The following is a 21,302-nucleotide window of genomic DNA, read 5'->3' on the forward strand; positions in this document are numbered from 1 at the left end:
GCCTGGCTCCCCTCCTCCCCAGGTGCACAAACAGGGAGCCGGCCCCAGTCCGAAGAAAGGCCTGCATTTAGAGATCAGATCCCTCTCAGTCTCAGTGCAGGGTCTTTCTCCTGTCCAGCTCTGGTCCTGCACTTCCCGAGCCACTCTTTCTCTTCCCTTTGTCTTTCCACAGAAGACGGTTCCTCCCCTCCATGTCCACACGGCCTTTTTTATCTCCCCCAGTTCGCAATTACCCACCTATCTTTTTTCCAGCTTTCCCATTTTCTTCCTAGTAGATTCAGTCTCTTTTCCTCCCAGGCTCTGGTGTTCAAGGTCCTTTGGCTTCTACACTTGTTTGTTTAAGAGACACAGGACGTATGGATCCCCCTACTTCACCATGTTGGCCCCCTCAATTCAAAGCACTCCTGTTTTTTTTTTTTTTTAATTTTTTTTTTTTTTCAACGTTTATTTATTTTTGGGACAGAGAGAGACAGAGCATGAACGGGGGAGGGGCAGAGAGAGAGGGAGACACAGAATCGGAAACAGGCTCCAGGCTCCGAGCCATCAGCCCAGAGCCCGACGCAGGGCTCGAACTCAAGGACTGCGAGATCGTGACCTGGCTGAAGTCGGACGCTTAACCGACTGCGCCACCCAGGCGCCCCATAAAGCACTCCTGTTTTTTAAAGATGTGTGATTACAGTATATTGGATCCTAAGTGTAGTTCAAAGTTTTATGCTTTGAAGATTGATGCTCTGTTGATCCTGTAGTCTTTATTAACACAAAACCCCTTGGACAACACTGTATTGGACTAGTTTGAGGCATTTGCCTAAAAGTCAAGTATGATGTAAACTTCTACTCCCTTAATCTAAGTTGTTCATAGGAAGCTCCTGATAAAAGTGTGTAGACTACATAAAAGCCAAGAAAACAACCTTGACTTCATTCATTTTTTAAAATGGTATTGTTTCATTGTATTTCCATATTCATTGCTATTTCTGAGCTTGAATTAAAATGTTATTTAAGGGAGGGGCTCCTGGGTGGCTTAGTTGGTTAAGCGTCTCATTCTTTTTTTAGTGCTCTGACTTTATTTATTTATTTTGAAAGAGAGAAAGCGCATGTGCTAGCAGGGGAGGGGCAGAGACAGAGGGAGAGAGAGAATCCTAAGCAGCCTCCATGCTGTCAGTGCAGAACTCAACATGGGGCTTGATCTCACAAACAATGAGATCATGACCTGAGCCAAAACCAAGAGTTACATGCTTAACTGACTGAGTCACCCAGATGCACCCCAAACATCTAAGTCTTGATTTCAGCTCAGGTTATGATCTCACAGCTGGTGAATTCAGGTCCCACATTGAGCTCTGTGCCATCAGCATGGAGCCTGCTTAGGATTCTTTCTCTAGCCCTCCCTCTCTGCCCCTCCCATGCTCTCTCTTCTCTCTCAAAATAAATAAATAAACTTAAAAAATGTTTATTTAAGGGAAAGAAGAGTATATGTTACTTGCCATATACTAATCTAGCATTAGGTTGCTACCATTTTTCCCCCTTATATCCCACTTGCTTAATATGTAGGATTTTGAGATTTTTATCTATGTTTATGATGCAGCATTGTATAGAGATTTTCTTTTTAAATTAAATGATTCTTAGAAGTATTCCAAGTTAGATTTTTCCTTCCTTTTTTCTTAATGTCTTCACATATTTTTCTTTTCTCTTCCTTTTATCATTGACCAAAGTTCAGGGTTTCTAAAACAGTGCTTTCTCAAAGAAATAAAGTGTGAACTACAGATGTAATTTTAGATTTTCCCATAGCCACATTAAAAACATAAAAAGGAACAGATGAAATTTATTTTAATATATTTTATATAACTCTATAAATCAAATTATTGGCATTTTAACACATCAATTTAAAACTAATTATTTTATATTCTCTTTATATATTAAGTCTTAAAAATTTGGTGTATGTTGTACTTATATCACATCTCAATTCTGACTAGTTACTTTCCAGATAATCAGTGGCCACATGTGACCAGTATCAACTGTATTGGACATCCTGTTTCTAAATCATTACGTCTCAAGTTCTTTGCTAGTTTAGAGAATGAATAAATTGGAAATGTCTGCATGTAGTCAGCAGTGTATCTGTAGGGGCTTTTTTAGCCCATGATTCCTAGAGTAATAAGGAATTTTGCTTTAATAAGAATGAACTAGGGGCGCCTGGGTGGCGCAGTCGGTTAAGCGTCCGACTTCAGTCAGGTCACGATCTCGCGGTCCGTGAGTTCGAGCCCCGCGTCGGGCTCTGGGCTGATGGCTCAGAGCCTGGAGCCTGTTTCCGATGCTGTGTCTCCCTCTCTCTCTGCCCCTCCCCCGTTCATGCTCTGTATCTCTCTGTCCCAAAAATAAATAAACGTTGAAAAAAAAAATTAAAAAAAAAAAATAAGAATGAACTAGCTTATCAGAGTGTTACTGACATTGCTGAATCTGTACAGAATACCTTGGCATCTGAATTAGGATATGTTGGGTAGTGCTGTTCAATATAAAAGAACCCTTGAACCTCCGTGTATTAAAATAACATATCTATATTCACAGTATTCTTTGTTTCTTGTCCAATGTGGATGGGCAAGGAGAAACTCTTATTTTTCATAATCACTCCCAAATTAAGGGTGATGAGGCCCCATCTCAACACGTACTTTCACAATCACTGTGTCAAGGGGCAAAAATTTGCAGGTTGTATTCATTGTTATGGATAAAATTTTAAGATTTTTTTAGGCAATATTTCATATAAAAAGACAAAGTTACAGGGTGCTATAATGAACCTCCATTTGCATCACTCAGTTTCCCAGGCAATATGCATCTTATCTCAGGCATTATATCATCTATGCATACATACTGCAGCATTTATCTTTAAAGAAGGACCATAATTTTATTATCATACCTAACAAAATTAACAATTATTCTTTGGTAGTGTCTCATATTATCTCTGTATTCAGCATTTCCTAACTGTTTCAAAGACGCATCTTTACAATTGGTTTGTTCAAACAGGGATCCAAACAGTATCTGTACATTGCATTGGTTGATATATCTTTAAGTTTCTCAATTTATAGTAATTCCTCTGTTTCCATTCCTTTTTTATTGCCGTTTTTTGGTTGAAGGAATAGGAATCGTTTTCTAAAGAATTTCCTACGTTTCTGTGTTTGGTTGATTGTATTCTTGTGGGACGCAATTTGACATGGTTCTCTATCCCCAGTATTTTCTGTAAAATGATCTAGACACTTGATTAGATTTGTCTCAATTCTTTGACAAAATAAGTTACTTTTATTTTACTTTGCTGTTTTCTCATATGAATATAAATCTTAGCTCTGTATAAATGGGTGTCACCTATTTCATCAAAATGTAATTTTGTTAACATTAGCTCTGTTTGGGTCTACTGGTCTACTTTAACTTGTAAAAGGAAACCAATACTGCTGAAGACTTACCCATGTTATTAGCACTTCTCAATGTTATTTATTTATAACCCGTGATTGGGGACACCATTGTCCAGTCTTCTAAGTCAAGAAAGTATGAATATCAGAGGGAACAGTTTCGACTCTGCCTGTTAAAACTAATTCTGTTGTCTTGTATTTGTGTATAAATATTCAGTTTCTTTAATATGACTAAGTACAGCACAGAATGTTCTAATTTCCCAGTTTTGAAGACCAAAATTTTTCTTATTTGCCTGGCTGTTAATGCAAACAATGGAAGTGTTCTTGCCATTATTATGTTATTTCTCAAAACACAGTTGCAGGGTATGGTTTAATGTACTAGACTAGACTTGACCTACTTTTATCAAGAGGAAATTAAGTTAGAATGACTAAAATTAACAACTCAGGAAGCAACAGATGTTGGTGAAGATGAGGAGAAAGGGGGACCCTTTCGTACTGCTAGTGGGAATGCTAACTGTTGCAGCCACTCTAGAAAACAGTATGGAGATTCCCCTAAAAATTAAAAATAGAACCACCCTATGACCTGGCAGTTGGACTACTAGGTATTTATCCAAAGGATGCAAAAATGCTAATTCAAAGGGGCACATGCATCACGATGTTTATAGCAGCACTATTGACAATAGCCAAATTATACACACATACACACACACACAATGGAATATTACTCAGCAGTCAAAAAGAATGAAATCTTGCCATTTGCAGCAACATGGATGGAACTAGAGTGTATTATGCTCAGTGAAAGAAGTCAGTCACAGAGAGACAAACATGATTTCACTCATACGTGGAATTTAAGATGCAAAACAGACGAACATAAGGGAAGAGAAGCAAAAATAATACAAAAACAGAGGGACACAAACCATAAGAGACTCTTAAATACAGAGAACAATCTGAAGGTTTCTAGAGGGGTGTTCGGTGGGGGGATGGGCCAAATGGGTGATGGGCGTTAAGGAGCGCACTTGGGATGAACACTGGGTGCTGTATGTAAGTGATGAATCACTAAATTCTACTCTTAAAATCATTATTACACTGTTACCTAACTTGGATTTAAATTTAGAAAAATAATAAAAGAGGAGATTAAGTTACAATCAGTATTTAATCTGCTAGGACCTAGAAGTTTAATTATTAATTAAAAACTTCTAGGGGTGCCTGGGTGGTTCAGCGGTTAAGCATCTGACTTGGGCTCAGGTTACGATCTCACAGTTCCCAGGTTCAAGCCCCATGTCGGGCTCTGTGCTAACAGCCCAGAGCCTGGAGCCTGCTTTGGATTCTGTATCTCTCTCGCTCTCTCTACCTCTGCCCCTCCCCTGCTGGTGCGCTCTCTCTCTCGCTCTCTCTCTCTCTCTCAAAAATAAATATTAAAAAAAAAAACCCTTCTATCTTAGAACTAAGATGATAATGTAGTCATATTAGATAATTTCTCCACATAATTTCTTTTTTTGCTCGTCATTCATTTACTCATTTACTGATGGCCATATTTTGTCTTTGGCTCACTATTCTTCAGAGTAGAGTTGAACCATAAAATACTGTTATTACACGAAGGAATTCCCTGGGTCTAATGCAAGAAGGAAGGGAAAGGATAGAAAAAATACTCACTTTCTAAAAGTTTAAAAATTATATTTAAGACTATGTTTGTTACTAGAAACAGGCATTAGGAGGCCTGTTTAAATAAATGGATTATGTCCAAATGTTGGACTCCTATACAACCATGATAAAGATGAGGTAGATGTAAATACAGAGGTAGAGAAAAAACTCTAAAATACATTATTGGGGCGCGTGGGTGGCTCAGTTGGTTAAGCATCTGACACTTGATTTCGGCTCAGATTATTAACTCACAGCTCATGAGACTGAGTCCCATTTTGGGCTGTATGTTGGCAGCACAAAGCCTGCTTGGGATTCTCTTTCTCCCCCTCTCTCTGCCCTTCCCCCATGTGTGCTCACACACGCTGTCTCTTTCACAGTAAATAAACTTAAAAAAAAGAATATGTTATTTAAAAAAAGATAAAATACTTTGTTAAGTGAGAAAAGCAAGGTACAAAATATGCATAATGTAATCTAACTCTTTAAAATTAAAAGGATATGTCTATGCTGCCATATGCAAAAATATTTTTCTAGGAGGATACACAACCTTAACATGATTTTTATATATTTTTTTAAGTTTTAATCATTTGCATCTACTATTTTAATTAAAATACATAAACATTTGAAAGTACATTTTGTGTAACAAGACATTAGAAAGAGGTCTTTAAATTTCAGATGTGTATTTTGTCCTTATTAGAAATATTAGAAAAGACAGCAAGAATCTGTTGATTATGTTCCTCATTGTAGGAAATGTTATGGTTCTTAAATTGTTACTTAAAAAAAGATCACTTTTTCCTAGGATTTCCATTTAAACAGAGTTAATTTGGAAGAATCTTCAGGAGTAGAAAATTCTCCAGCTGGTGCTCGACCAAAGAGAAAAAACAAGAAGTCTTATGATTTAACTCCAGTTGATAAATTTTGGCAGAAACATAAAGGAAGGTAAGTAAGAAAAGTATCAGTAAGTGAAAGATTCACCCCTTAAAAAGAAATGAATATGTCATATGACAATGAATTTGATTAAAAAAATCAAAAAGATAATAGTGGTTCATCTACACAAGAGGTAGCCATAACTAAATAGTCTGTAGAGATGTCTTTATTGCTTGATTTCTTCCTGATTCCTATGTTGTTTTTTGTTGGTTGTTTTTTAGGGGCCACTTGCCTGTTGATTAAAACCATACTATATGATTTGGTAGATTTTATAGGTAGTTTTTTTTAATTGTGTTGCTATCCATTGACCCTCTACAAGACCATTTCTGTCTTTCATTAAAGTAGGTTTTTGTGACAGGAAAACATTGAAGTGTAATTTTCCCTCTTTGTTCCGTATCTGCCTTCATACAAACACAGTTTTAGATAACTGTGGAGAGAGAATAGCTAAGCCTGAAAATCAGATTTGTTTAAAGCACATTAGAAATAATAATTTGCTTTGTGATTTATTGTAGGCAGATATATAGATCCCATGTGTTGCTATGTCCCTTTAAAGTTTAGGGTATTTAATGGCCTCATTAATTGTTATAAAAGTTATCTAGTGGTCCTTATGGCTAGGGAAGTCATTCTAAACAAACTAACCAAAAATATCCTTTTTCTCTGAGAAAAAGAATGCTGCTCATCAACAATTACAGAAGTATAATGTTATTTATTATTACTATTATTTTGAGTATTTCAAGCATTACTGTACCTATATATGTGTCCATGTTCGTGATATGGCTATTCCTTTTGGCCTCATTTATGTTTAAAGAGAAGTAAAATAATAGGATTGATTCAATCAGCTGGATTTTTTGTGTGCTTTATCTATTTATAACTTTTTTTTTTTTTTTTTAACACTGGAAAGTCACATTGCTTATAACAAGGAATTTTATTTTCTCTGCAAAGAAAAGTCACGGTTTTCCTCTTTCTGCTGTGGCAGTTTAGGTACTAATATGATTGATTTTATTTATTTTTATTTTTTATTTTTTAATATAATTTATTGTCAAATGGCCTTCCTTCCATACAACACCCAGTGCTCATCCCAACAGGTGCCTTCCTCATTGCCCATCACCCACTTTCCCCGCTCCCCCAACCCTCTCAACCCTCAGTTTGTTCTGTGTATTTATGAGTCTCTTATGGTTTGCCTCCCTTCCTCTCTGTTTGTAACTTTTTTTTCCCTCTTCACCTCCCCCATGGTCTCCTGTTAAGTTTCTTAAGATCCACATATGAGTGAAAACATATGGTATCTGTCTTTCTCTGACTGACTTATTTCACTTAGCCTAATACTATTATAATTGATTTTAAATGATTTTCTTCTCTTTAGAATTCCATAGTCTGTATTTTTTTCCATAGTGGCAAAGAACAAGAAATTACATTTATGTTATTTATAGAGTATGCAGAGTATTTTAAAGTTAACTTGAAGATAAACACTTTTGGGGGGGCGACTGGGTGACTCAGTCAGTTGAGCATCTGACTCCTGATTTCTGCTCAGGTCATGATCTCACAGTTCGTGAGATAGAGCCCCGTGTCAGCTCTTTGCTGACAGCTTGGAGCCTGCTTGGGATTCTTTCTCTCCCTCTCTCTGCCATTTCCACACTGTATCTCACTCTCTCTCTCAAAATAAATAAATAAACTTTAAAAAAAGATTCACATTTTCTAATAGAAAAAAGCTTAAGAAAAAAATGTCTTCATTCAAATATGGAAGATTTGACTATTTTCTTTAGACTATATATTTAGGAACAATCTAAGAAGTCAGTTGAATAGTAAGATATTTAATTCTTTGTAAGTAATTGTAGCCCTGAATAACTCTCACTCTAAAGATTGTACTACAATATTAGAGAAATACAGTAATAGTAATGTATGTGCAAAGATACTGGGAGATTGTGTAGAATAAAAGAAGTAACTTAAATCTTTCTGAGCTTCATTTTCCTCATCAGTAAAATGTAGGGATGATAATTCTACGAATCTATTGCCCTATTTCAGAGGGTTGTTATGAAGACAAAGTGAAAAATATAAAGAAGTAACTTGCCCAGAGTCATCTAGTTATCATTGGTAAAAACAAGAATAAAGGCCAGTCCTGGCAGATCCCAAAGGTCCTGGTCTTAATTATTAATAGTATGTACCTCACCAAGACCGTGGTTAGATTAGATGAGAAATTGAGACACATTTTTAGCATTGTGTTTGGCATAGAGTGAGCACCCTGTAAATGTAAGCAGTTATTGTTTGTTAGTCCTAAGACTAGAAGATACTGGAGATTTCAGGATTATCTAATTCAGCCAGCACATTTAAACATGCTCAGTGCTATATTCTGCCAGCATAGTCTGCTGAAGCTGAGGTTTATGCCTACAGTTGTCATGTAAAACTGGACTGTTTTCCTCAAAATCCTTTCAGGGACTTCTGCCATTTCTCTCAGTCTCCATTGGGTGAAATGTGCTGATTGTGAATGGAGTGTTACCAGGTGTCAGGGCAAAGTGCTTTTGTTTTATTGCTATTCATTGTCTTTTCTTTTTTGAAGGAAGCAAAGCTTCTGGCCTCTGCTAAAGCTGTAGATGAAAATTATTTACATTAGGGACTATTTCATGGTCAACCACACATTCGTTTAGAATTATTCAAGATTAGTGCCACGTGAAACTGTTCCAACCAAAGCTGCTCAATGATTGCAGATCACTTGTGTCCTAAGTCTACGGATATTACTGCTAAACCTCATTTGCCTGGAAGAAGACATCACACATTAGAACAGCAAAACTGTGGCCTGTATCCTGTTTTTACTAACAGTGTTCTAAGATATTAAGCTTACAGAATTAAAAGACCTTTTTTCACAATTACCTGCATGTAATATTTTTTAAATGCCATGTTTGTAGTTATATGAACCCTTTGATAATCTGTGTTAATTTGGTTAGTAATATTTAATTGATGTTTGGTATACCATGACTCCTCTTCTTTGTTTTTCAGTCACTTAAATATTTTACTTTTTTTCCTAACAGCATATAGGTGAAGAAAAATATGATATGGCTAATGAAAATAATAGAAAAAAATTTAAATGTCCTTAAATGTAGAAGTATTATGATATGCATTTTAAAGAAGTAGTATTTATAATATAGATACTAGAAGGATATAGTTGGATTTATGCTAAGTGTTTTCTGCCTATGTTATATATAAAAAATATTCAAATCCAAATAGGTACATTTAAAATAAAAATAAATCCTCATGGTATATATTTCAGAATTCATACAAAAAGGAATATTTTAATGTCATAATCATAGTTCATCTTGTTCATTACTGTTTCAGTCCATTCCCAGAAGTTGCAGAATCAGTTCAGCAAGAACTAGAATCTTACCGAGCACAGGAAGATGAGGTTAAACGACTTAAAAGCATTATGGTAAGATTCTGTTTGCTGTCTTAGAATTATACAAAAGTAGAAGGACATCTGGAGGGAGGAAGAGGTTAACTTTTTTGTTCCTTATGAAAATTTGAGCCATTCATTGTTTTAATAACAAAAAAAGTATTGTCAATTTACATAAATTATCTCTTAAAAAAGAAATGTAAATACTGAGAAGAGCAAAATTTTTTCAAAGAATAATCTGTATCTATAATCTGAAAAAATATATAATGTGGCTTCATGTTAGAGGTCTGTGTTCCAGCGCTGCACACTCTAACTGTACTGTGATACACTCAGCATGTGGCCATACTGTTTATTACTGTGTGACCAGTGCCAAGCTTCTGCGCTTATTTCCTTATCTGAAAATACTCGGTGCTGCTCGGTGGTCATCCCACCATTTATATTAGACTGGTGGTACCTAGAACTCTAATGTAACTATTAGAGATGGGTGTTTGTTCCTTAGAGGAGAAGAATCGTCACTCTGGGTGACTCAGATCTTAGTGTTTATCCGTAATCTGAGGAATATATTGATTTTTATGTTTCTGGGATCTTTTTTTTTTTCCTTCTCAGGGACTAGAGGGGGAAGATGAAGGAGCCATAAGTATGCTTTCTGACAATACTGCTAAGCTAACATCAGCTGTTAGGTAAGTAGGCAATATACGACCTTTAAGTCTGTCTGTTGATAAGGTTTATCTTGAAGGCTAAAAGTTTGGCTAATATTTTTAATAATAGGAAACAGTAGGTAATGGCATAGACCTTTAAATTTAAAAAACTAAATTGTCTCTTTAAGCTGATTTAAGTTCCTTTTATATAGCAGATCATTTGCTTCTTTCACTAGTTAGAATTGTATAATGGGGATAATTTTACTAGGAAGATAGTATTGGTGATAAAATAATAACAACTTACTATTTTATCATTGCTGCTGTTATTATGTTAACTAAAGGTTAAGCATGTTCTTTCTGGTACTTGAAACCATCAAGGAGAGAAGAAATGTGTTTTAAATGTATATGTAAAATCATATTTCCATTAATCTGATTTTACTCTAAACCTCCAGATTTTGGAATCAGAAAGTGAAATGGTGGAATAATGATGTTTGGGAGGGAGATTACTTTAAACTAAGAAGTATTTTACTTGTATTAAAGTAGTGAATATTGTTATGTGTTAAAGCCTAGAGATTAACTTTGGTTGATATCAGTTTAATTTGTCATTTTATCACTACTTGTTTCCTCAGAGGAAACACCCAGGTGTGTATTTTATTAAGATCTATGTCATTTTCTTAGAAAATTGAATGGTTAATTTTTAATTTTTTGGTACTTGTAGTTCTTTGCCAGAACTCCTTGAAAAAAAAAGACTTATTGATCTCCATACAAATGTTGCCACTGCTGTTTTAGAACATATAAAGGTAAATTTAACCTACTCCCCAATATTTATGCGTTCTATTTATGTAGAGTTTTATACTTTTTAAGATGGTTTCATATTCATTATCTCATTGAGGCCTCACTGTAATAATATGAGATAAAATTATCAAAGGCAACATTAGTGCCTTCATTTTTTGCAAATGAGGAAGCTTAAGAATCCAGAAAGATTAGTGATTTGCCAAGGTCACACGTTTAGTATATAAAAGTTACATCTGTGATATTTGTATTATGTTGTCTCAGTATTGCTTCAGTACTACCTCTACACTTACTCTGTTAACAGTAGACCTGTGTCTGTCAGTAATAGAGATTTAGACACCCTTCTTACTATAGTACTATCTAAAATATCCATTAACTTTTAGTCTTAGATGAGTATTTTATTATTAAGGGTTCTTACTGTCTCCTGTTGTACTGTGATTTTGAGATGAATGGTTTGTATCTTCTATATGTTGTTATCATAGTTCTTTTATCTCATTACTTTGTTCATGAATACCCCATATCAGTCCTTCAGTATTCTGCTGTCCCTTATTCTCTGGACATGTAGCTGAATTTCAGTGAGAAATTGGCCATACACTAGGACGTGGTTATTACTGACCCTTGCTTTCCGTCTGATATGATATATTTGAAAAAGCAGTGTAAAATAGCTAAATATGTTTATTGCTTTTCAAAGATATTGATAACACCTTGAATTTATGGGAAAGGGACTTAAACATTTTTCTTTATTAATGATTTAAAAAGTCATAGAGATAGGAAGGAACTAATATAGATAGATAATGGACATTGTGCATCATGGAATTTAAACCTGCGTAATTTCTTTTGTTCCACATCTCAATATTGGTACTGGCGATTTTCATGTACCTACAGGGATAGAAACATAATCGTTCAGTTTATAGATGACTCTACTGATATTTTCCCTTCCATATTTAGCATCTCTGTAAAATGGGTAAAGACTGCACAGATCTGTTTGCCTGAGGTCATTGTCTCCTGTGGAGATAATATATATCATCAGGTGAAATACAACAGAGAGCTATATTGAGAATATCCTTCAGTAGGAGAGAAAAGGCTTTGCTTACAAGGTGAAGACTGAATCTAATGTAAAAAGTTTATTGCATCAAAACAAAATATAAGTTCTGGTTTATATCTGTTAACCTGTAATTTTGTACTCAGGATCTTATGATCCATTAAACTAATATTTTTTGAGTACTTGCTTTGTGCCAAGCAGTGTTGCTAGGTGCTAAGTGCAAGTAAGTGGACAAGTAAAAATAAATTCTAAGAAGTTACAACAGTTGTTAATAGTCCTGTGTGGTCTTTAACATTTACACTCTTCTATGGATTTACTTTGACTTTAGTTTTTGTTTGTTTATTTTTTCATTAGTAAAGTTTATTGATTCTTACATTTTACTTTGTGACCTCAGTTCTCATAGCTGTAAAACCAATAAAATTACCAAACGGAGTTGTGTAACCCAAAGTAACTAATTATTATATTATGGAAAGCGTAGTTTTATCCTATTCATAAAACTTGACAAACATTATCCTGCTACAAATTTATATGAATTACTCCAGGTCAGAGACTAGAGCTTATGGTTTAAGAAAATTCTAGCTGACGTAATTGATTTATTCAGTCATGTTTATGGAGTAACTGTGTGTTATGCTAGGCCTTGGAAATTCTGTGGTAAATAAGACAAGTTATATATTCTCATGGAGCTTCTATTATAGTAACAATAAACAAAGTACCCAAATTAGAAAACAAGATAACTTCAGTCATTTAGGTGATAAGAAAACAAAAACAGGGTGATATGAGGTGATAGAGAACATCAGAGAGGGCTACTGTAAGTGGTTAGGAGTAAGTGGTTAGGGAAATGACCTTTGATGAGGTGATGTTTGAGTTGAGACCTGAACCACAAGGAGCTGGTTAGTGAAAATTCCAGGGCCAGGCATTCCAGGCAGAAGGACTAAAAAAGTGCAAAGGCCTTAAGACAAGGAACAAAGTTAGTGTGTTTAAGGACACAAAGGAAGATTTCTATTATTTTTTTTAATCTTTATTTTTGAGAGAGAGAGAAACAGAGCACGAGCAGGGGAGGGGCAGAGAGAGAGAGACAGACAGACAGACAGACAGAGAGAGACAGGTTCCAAAGCAGGCTCCAGGTTCTGAGCTATCAGCACAGAGCCCGACATGGGGGCTTGAACTCAGGAAAACGAGTTTATGACCTGAGCCGAAGTTGGACGCTTAACCGACTGAGCCACCCAGGCGTCCCAGGTCATAAAGGAAGATTAATGTGCTTATAGTAAGGAGTGAAAAAGTGATAGACTGTGGGATCAAGAGAAATTGGAATTTAAGTGTGATGGGAAGTCATTGGAGATTAATGACATGATGTGATTTGTGTTTTAAATAGAAAAATGAGTTTGAGTGATGGGTGAGTTCTGGAAATAAGTATGGAATTGGAAGACAGCTATTACAGCTGTCTAGGTGAAGAACTGTTTTTTTTAAGGCACAGTTTACTATAAATTCTTTATGATTATTTATAATTTTATACTAATGATTTTATATGAGTTTTTCAAAATCAATGTGTGCTAATAGAGGCCATCTGTCTCAGGTGTTTTAACATGCCACTGTGCATAACCTACATAATTCTTCTTTAAGACCTGGTAATTTGGCTTTCTTTATAAAAGAAGTTGTTTTTTCCGGGGCTGCTGATTGGCAGAACATTTTATGCTAACTAATTTGTCATTCACTGTGTTGTTAAGTGATTTTATATAAAAGCTACACATTTTGGGATTATTGTTTTGCTGTAACTCAAGGAAGACACCCTTTTGACAGGATCTGATTTAAAGAAACAGTGCTATACAGGACATTTCATTTGCAGAAGGAAAATAATGTCCCCTATAGGACACGCTGTTCCTTCTTGGGTCATTCTAAGAAACCCAGTCACTCAGAACGTTTTTAAATATCATTGATAAAGGAGTATATTTATCTTAAATATTTATATGTAAATTATAGTTGTATTTAATAAGCTGCATACTCTAAGAAATATTTTGATGTAAAAAATTCTTTTAGTATAAAAAAATTAGTATGTTTTCTGTGAAGAGTCTTTGTAATATTGACAGTCTCTTTTATTCTTCCTTGTCAAAATTAGGAAGGTATTCTTCCTTGTCAAAATTAGCACATAAATTCTAGTCCCATTATTTCTCATTACTCCTAGTTATAAAATTTCTTCTTAAGGTTTTCCATAATTATTAAATTTCCAACTTTATAATATTTACTTTTAAATGGCATGTTTATTTGTGCTTTTACCGAGCTACACCATCTACCTCTAGCTATAATGTTAATACAAACTTAATAAGTATTGTTCTCCATGATCTCTTGCTCTCATAACTAGAATTTATTGACGATTTGAGCTTCACTTACTTGTAAACTTTTACTCACCTAAGCAGTAGATATTTTTTATTACTATTGGCAAGAATATTATGACTTTTTATGCAGAGATCTCAGAACATTTCTTTTGCGATTTGTCTTCATTGCAGTTTTGCATATCTTTGGGGATGTTTAGATAATAGCTGCTTCTTACATTTCCTTAGATCATTTTCTGAAGCAGAATACTAGAAGAAAATAATTTGTTTAGAAGTTGTGGCAGTTATCTGGCAATCAGTGTTTTGGTGGAAAGCAGAAACAGCATACCAGTTTGCAACAATGTTGGCAATTATTATTACCTATGCTTATTGATACTCTAAGGATTTTAGTGGGTTGGGTGGTTAGCTTTGGTCTAATAGATGAAAGAGTAAATTGTTGAATTCTCATTTGTTTTGAGTAATCCATACCTTTTAAATCTCTTTTTTTAGCATTTCTTTCATTTCTAATACAATTTGATTTCTAATACAAAACCACTTGCTGGTTGTTGGGGAATGGCTCCTGGGATTACTTAAATTATTTAAGTAATTTATAGACAAATTTTAGTTTATTTCAATTATTTTTGTCCCACGTGCATAGTCGAACTTAATTAAGTATTCTTTAGCAAGTACCTAATAAAAGGAAAAGACACCTATGTGTAAGTCATAGTAGATGAGAAATAGAAATGGCATTATGTGCTCTTTCCCCTAATGCCCCCACCTGAAGGAAGAGCTCTAACATCTGAACACTCCATCCCGATACAGTTGACAAAAAACAGCTGTTAAGCTATTATGCATTGAGGCGTCATTGGTGCTGAATTGTCATTTTTGTTTTGCTGCTTCTTGTAGAGAAAGTTAAGACGTACTGAATTAGATCTGCAGACTTAATCTGGTCAAGCAAACATGTACTACCTTAGGTTTATACTCTGAAAAGACTTAGCCCTTGCTAGCAATGCTAGCTTTTAACTACAGGGGGAAGGAGGCTCCTCCCTTTCTTGGGCTCAACTTCTTTATCTTTTCTAGGGGAAGATAAGCTTTAAAAATAAAGTAGGAGCTCCCTTAATTGATCTCTACTAGTCAACACACCAAATTAACTGATGGCCTTTATTCCTATAAAACATAGTGCCTGCCGGCCACATTATGCCATGCTGACAACTGGCCACTAGTAAAAGGCGAAAGATTTATACGATTTGAAGAGAAACCAGAGTGTTGACAACTGGCCACTAGTATGCTTCACAAGTTGCATTTTTTGCTTACCTAAGAGTTACTTGTATTTGATTCCAATCTACGTATGTCAGTTGTTTAAGAAGAGGATTGTTTCTTTAAAACTAAGTTGTACACCTTAGAAAGACTTACTGAAGGTAGTGATTTAACTGTTGTTTAAATTAGTAGTAAAAAGGGGTGCCTGGGTGGCTCAGTCACTTAAGCTTCTGACTTCAGTTCAGGTTATGACATCATGACTCATGAGTTCGAGCCCGGCATCAGACTGTCTGCTGTCAACACAGAGACCACTTCATTTCGTCTGTCCCCCTCCTCTTGGCCCCTCTCCCACTCTCTTGCTCACTCTGTCTCTCAAAAATAAAATAAACATTAAAATAAAATTAGTAGTAAAAAAAAAAACATTAAAAGATTAGAAAATTTTGAAAAATCCTAAACTCGCTTTGCAAGTATCTGTAAGGTTTTTGGTTCCACTTCAAAGAAACTGAAACTGGACATTATATGTGATCGTTATAGTTGTGCTTTATGCAAGAAAGAAAAAAATTCAGTGAAACCACTGTACTTAAAGAAACCACTGTACTAAAAGAAAACCACTGTACTAAGTACAGTCACAACAAGACTGACAGACAGTTGTGCGTTTTAGGTCTTAAGTTAAAAGGCGGTGTTTAAAATGTATATTTATACACAACACATATTTTTTTGTTGTTGTTATTCTTTACATTAATGGACTTTGATTAACTCATCACTACTCCCCTGATCACAGTAGGAAAGAAATTTTACTATACTAGAAATCACAACATTTCTTTAGCTCTATTTTAACTGATCGCTTTAGAGTGATGTCTTGCTCAGTATACATACCAAATGAATGTTCATGTGACCTTGGTGTCTTTTCAAGGCACAGGGGGCAATATATTCTGTAGGAGGAAGTCCCCAAATGACACTTCATTGTCTTCTACCTCTTCTTACCCAGATGAGATTGGTTACTTTCAGAACTTGACATTTTTTTCAATTACAACCAAAGGTAGCTCTCAAATGAGAGTTTTCACTTCTCACTCACTGTAAATTTTGGGAGACTACTTCCACATCTCCAAAAAAAACGGTGAAAATAGCCTTGTCATTGAGACCCAATTATAAAGGTTAAGTGAGAAGAAATAAAGACTTCTCAGAAGTCTTTAATATGACTTCAATAATAAGAACATAAGAACATAAACAGCCTAATTTAAAAATGGTCAAAAGATTTAAACAGAGATTTGACCATAAAAGATACACAGATGACAAGTAAGTTCAACATAAATAATCACTAGAAAAATGGAAACAAAAACCACCATGCGACCTCACTACACATCTGTTTAAAACATCTAAAATTAAAAAAGATCATGCCAACCTTTAGCAAAGATACAGAGAAACTAGAACTTTCATACACTTCTGGTAGAAATGCAAAATGGTGTATCCACTTTGGGAGATAGTTTATTAGTTTCTTAAAATGTTAAACAGAAACCTGTCACATGGTCCAGCCATTCCACTCATAGGTATTTACCCAAAACAAATGAAAGCCTGTGTTCAATGTACACAGCAGCTTCATTGTAATAACCAAAAACCAGAAACACCCCAATGTCCACCAACAGCTGAATTGGATAAATAAATTATAGTATATCCATACAATGGAATACTGTTCAGAAATAGAAAGGAAAGTACTATTGTCACATATAGCAATATGGATGAATCTCAAATACACTGAGTGAAGCCACATTAAAGAAGAGTACATAGGGGCACCCAGGTGGCTCGGTTCCGACTTTGGCTCAGGTCATGATCTCACGGCTTGTGGGTTCAGGCCCGGTGTTGGGCTGTGTGCTGACAGCTCAGAGCCTGGAGCCTGCTTCGGATTCTGTGTCTTTCTCTCTCTCTGCCCCTCCTCCATTCACGCCTTGCCCCCCTCTCTCTCTCTCTCTCAAAAATAAATATAAAAAAAAATTTTTTTAAAGAAGAGTATATAATCTGTGATTGCATTTACATGAAATTTGTAAAAATGCAAGCTAATATGTAGTGATAAAATGCATATCACTGCTTGCCTAGGCACCTGGAAAGGAGTGGGAGGGCCAGAAGGGAGGCATTACAATAGGGAAACTTCTGGGCAATGAATGGTAGGTTGATTATGTGGATAGTGTTCATGATTTCATGGGCATATGCATATGTTAAAACTTAACAAATTTTGTATTATGTGTCAGTTATATTGCAATAGAAGTGAAAAATTCGAACAAAGTGTTCATTTATTTCAAATCTTTTTTTTTTATTTTATTTTTTTTTTAATTTTTTTTTTCAACGTTTATTTATTTTTGGGACAGAGAGAGACAGAGCATGAACGGGGGAGGGGCAGAGAGAGAGGGAGACACAGAATCGGAAACAGGCTCCAGGCTCTGAGCCATCAGCCCAGAGCCCGACGCGGGGCTCGAACTCACGGACTGCGAGATCGTGACCTGGCTGAAGTCGGATGCTTAACCGACTGCGCCACCCAGGCGCCCCTTCAAATCTTTTTTTAAAAAAAAAAAAACAACTTTTTTGGTGTGTGTAGTCCTGTTAGTTTAATTTTGCTTTTGTTTCCCTTACCTGAAGAGACATATAAAAATAAAAATCTTTTGCGCCACAAAGGAAACCATCAACAAAACAACAAGGCAACCTATTGAATGGGAGAAGATATTTGCAAATGACATATCTAGTAAAGGGTTAGTATCCAAAATGTATAAAGACCTTACACAACTCAACACCAAAAAACCCAAATAATCTGATTTAAAAATGGGCAGGAGACCTGAACAGACATTTTTCCTAAGAAGATACACAAATAGCCAATAGACTCATGAAAAGATACTCAGCATCATTCATTATCAGGGAAATGCATTGAGAGAGCACCTGTCAGAATGACTAAAATCAAAACCACAAGAAACAGCTAGTGTTGGTGAAAATGTAGAGAACAGGGAACCCTTTTGTGCACTGTTGGTGGGAATACAAATTTGTGTAGCCACTGAGGAAAACAGTATGGAGGTTCCTCAAAAAATTAAAAATAGAATTACACTATGATCCAGTAATTCCACTGCTGGGTATTTACCCAAAGAAAACAAAAACACTAATTTGGAAAGATAATTTCATCCCACCATTTATTGCAGCATTATTTACAATTGTGAAGATATAGAAACAACCCAACTGTCCATCAGTAGATGAATAGGTAAGATACTAGGTACACACACACACACACACACACACACACACACGCAATGGAATATTACTCTACCAAAAAAAAAAAAAAAAAAAAAGAATGAAATCTTGCCATTTGCAACAATACGGGTGAACCTAGAGGGTATAATGCTAGTTGAAACAAGTCCATCAAAGAAAGACAAATACCATAATTTCCACTCATGTAGATTTTAAGAAACACAAAAAAGAGACAAAACAGACTGTTCAATACAGAGAATAAACTGGTCGTTGCCAGAGGAGAAGTTTGTGGGGGGATGGGTGAAATAAATAAAGGGTAGTAAGTGTACACTTAACCATGATGAGCACTGAGTAATGTGTAGAATTGTTGAATCATCATATTGTATACCTGAAAATAATATAACACTGTATGTTAATTATACTTTGATAAAATAAAAAATAGCAAAACAAAAACTTGTGTAAATCATAGAGAAAGCCAATGATTAATTTTGATAATGCGAATTTTTTGGCTTTAGACTTAAAGTGACCTAGAAAAGCAAGAAATAGGATATGCTACATAATATGTGGCTAGAAAGCCCAGTAGATCTTTACAGATTTTTTTCCCCTTATGGAAGTATGCAGCAGAATAAATACAGAGAAAAGTGAATTGACATGAGGAGTAAAATGTTTAAAAGGACATGCATTCCTTATTTTTTCTCATAAATTTCTCATATTTATTTATACCTCAACTTGTTCTACAGAATTTGAGGTAGCTTACAATAAAAGCACATAGAATAGTCAAAGAGAGAATAATTAAAGTCAAAATCAAACATAGCCCTTAAAATTTTTTTCTGGCCCCTGTTTTCCATAGTCCTTCATGAGGCTTCTATGGAACATGAAATAAACTAGAAGGAACATTGGGACAGAGTTATACATAGATTCCACAAATTAATGGTGAGGTTTCTTCCTTGGTCACATTGTTAGAAATAAAATTTACCCTATCCTCTGGTCTTTTATGTCCATGAATGCTTAAATAGGAAATGGAAATTTAATGGTCAACTTTTAAGTTAGTTGTTTCTTAAAACAGATACACTTTTTAAAGCAATGGATTTTTTTAAAGGTCAGTTATGTTGAAGTACTGATAAGTACCTCAAGAATCAAATTCCATGCTCGAGTTACGTACTGACTGTGATACTAAATGTTAATACACACGCACAATTTTATTAGGTACTCTTTGTATTCACTACAAAAGTAAGTATATCTTTTTATTTTATTTTATTTTAAATTTATATCCAAATTAGTTAGCATATAGTGCAACAATGATTTCAGTAGATTCCTTAATGCCCCTTACCCATTTAGCCCATCCCCCCTCCCACAACCCCTCCAGTAACCCTCTGTTTGTTCTCCATATTTAAGAGTCTCTTATGTTTTGTCCCCCTCCCTGTTTTTATATTATTTTTGTTTCCCTTCCCTTATGTTCATCTGTGTTGTCTCTTAAAGTCTTCATATGAGTGAAGTGATACGATACTTCTTTCTCTGACTAATTTCACTTAGCATAATACCCTCCAGTTCCATTCATGTAGTTGCAAATGGCAAGATTTCATTGTTTTTGATTGCCGAGTAATACTCCATTGTATATATATGCCACGTCTTCTTTATCCATTCATCCATCGATGGTCATTTGGGCTCTTTCCATACTTTGGCTATTGTTGATAGTGCTGCTATAAACAATGGGGTGCATGTGTCCCTTCAAAACAGCACACCTATATCCCTTGGATAAATACCTAGTAGTGCAATTGCTGGGTCGTAGGGTAGTTTTATTTTTAGTTTTCTGAGGAACTTCCATACTGTTTTCCAGAGTGGCTGCACCAGTTTGCATTCCCACAAGCAGTGCAAAAGAGATCCTCTTTCTCCACATCCTCACCAACATCTGTTGTTGCCTGAGTTGATAATGTTAGCCATCCTGACAGGTGTGAGGTGGTATCTCATTTGTGGTTTTGATTTGTATTTCCCTGATGATGAGTGATGTTGAGCATCTTTTCATGTGTCGGTTGGCCAATCCGGATGTCTTCTTGCAGAAGTGTCCATTCATGTCTTTTGCCCATTTCTTCACTGGATTATTTGTTTTTTGGGTGTTGAGTTTGATAAGTTCTTTATAGATTTTGGAAGTATATCTTTGTTTTAAGTGCATGTAAAATCCTTTATATTCTTTTGAGTCATTTTATTTAACACCTATGAAAAAGTAAAAGTGAAAGGTGTTATTATTCAAAGCTACACAGATTTTCCCAAATTTTGTAACACTGTTAAATGTGACCCTTATGTTCATTTGTTTACCACTGTATGCATGTGTTTTGGATTTTATTTTTTAACTAATAGACTGTTTTTTGGAGTAGTTTTATATCTGTAGAAAAAAATGAGTGAAAAGTACAGAGAATTTCCATATTCCTCTTTATCACCTACCCCCCCAGTTTTCCCTATTATTAACATTTTGCATTAGTGTGTGGTACATTTGTAACAATTCATAAGTGAATATTAATACATTGTTATTAACTAAAGCCCATAGTTTTCATTAGGGTTCACTCTTACTATTGTATATTCTCTGGGTTTTGACAGATGTATAATGACATGTATCCATATTACAGGATCATGCAGAAATAGTTTCACTGCCCTAAAAATCATCTGTGCTCTGCCTACTCATCCCTATTTCCCTTCCCCTGAGTTCCTGTCACCCAT

The 21,302-nt window shown here is 35.2% G+C and overlaps 1 protein-coding gene across 1 annotated transcript in view; it reads left to right on the forward strand.

Moving 5' to 3' along the window:
* The window catches only part of SCFD1 (sec1 family domain containing 1), a 123,669-nt gene that overhangs the window by 37,937 nt on the left and 64,430 nt on the right, over window positions 1-21,302 (forward strand). The window contains exons 11-14 of the mRNA XM_030318874.1: window positions 5,827-5,966; window positions 9,279-9,369; window positions 9,940-10,013; window positions 10,690-10,771. Coding sequence (XP_030174734.1) covers window positions 5,827-5,966; window positions 9,279-9,369; window positions 9,940-10,013; window positions 10,690-10,771 — 387 coding nt within the window. The remainder of the gene's footprint in view (window positions 1-5,826; window positions 5,967-9,278; window positions 9,370-9,939; window positions 10,014-10,689; window positions 10,772-21,302) is intronic.

The sequence above is a fragment of the Lynx canadensis genome, chromosome B3 (assembly GCF_007474595.2).
Source record: "Lynx canadensis isolate LIC74 chromosome B3, mLynCan4.pri.v2, whole genome shotgun sequence".
Lineage (NCBI taxonomy): Eukaryota > Metazoa > Chordata > Mammalia > Carnivora > Felidae > Lynx > Lynx canadensis.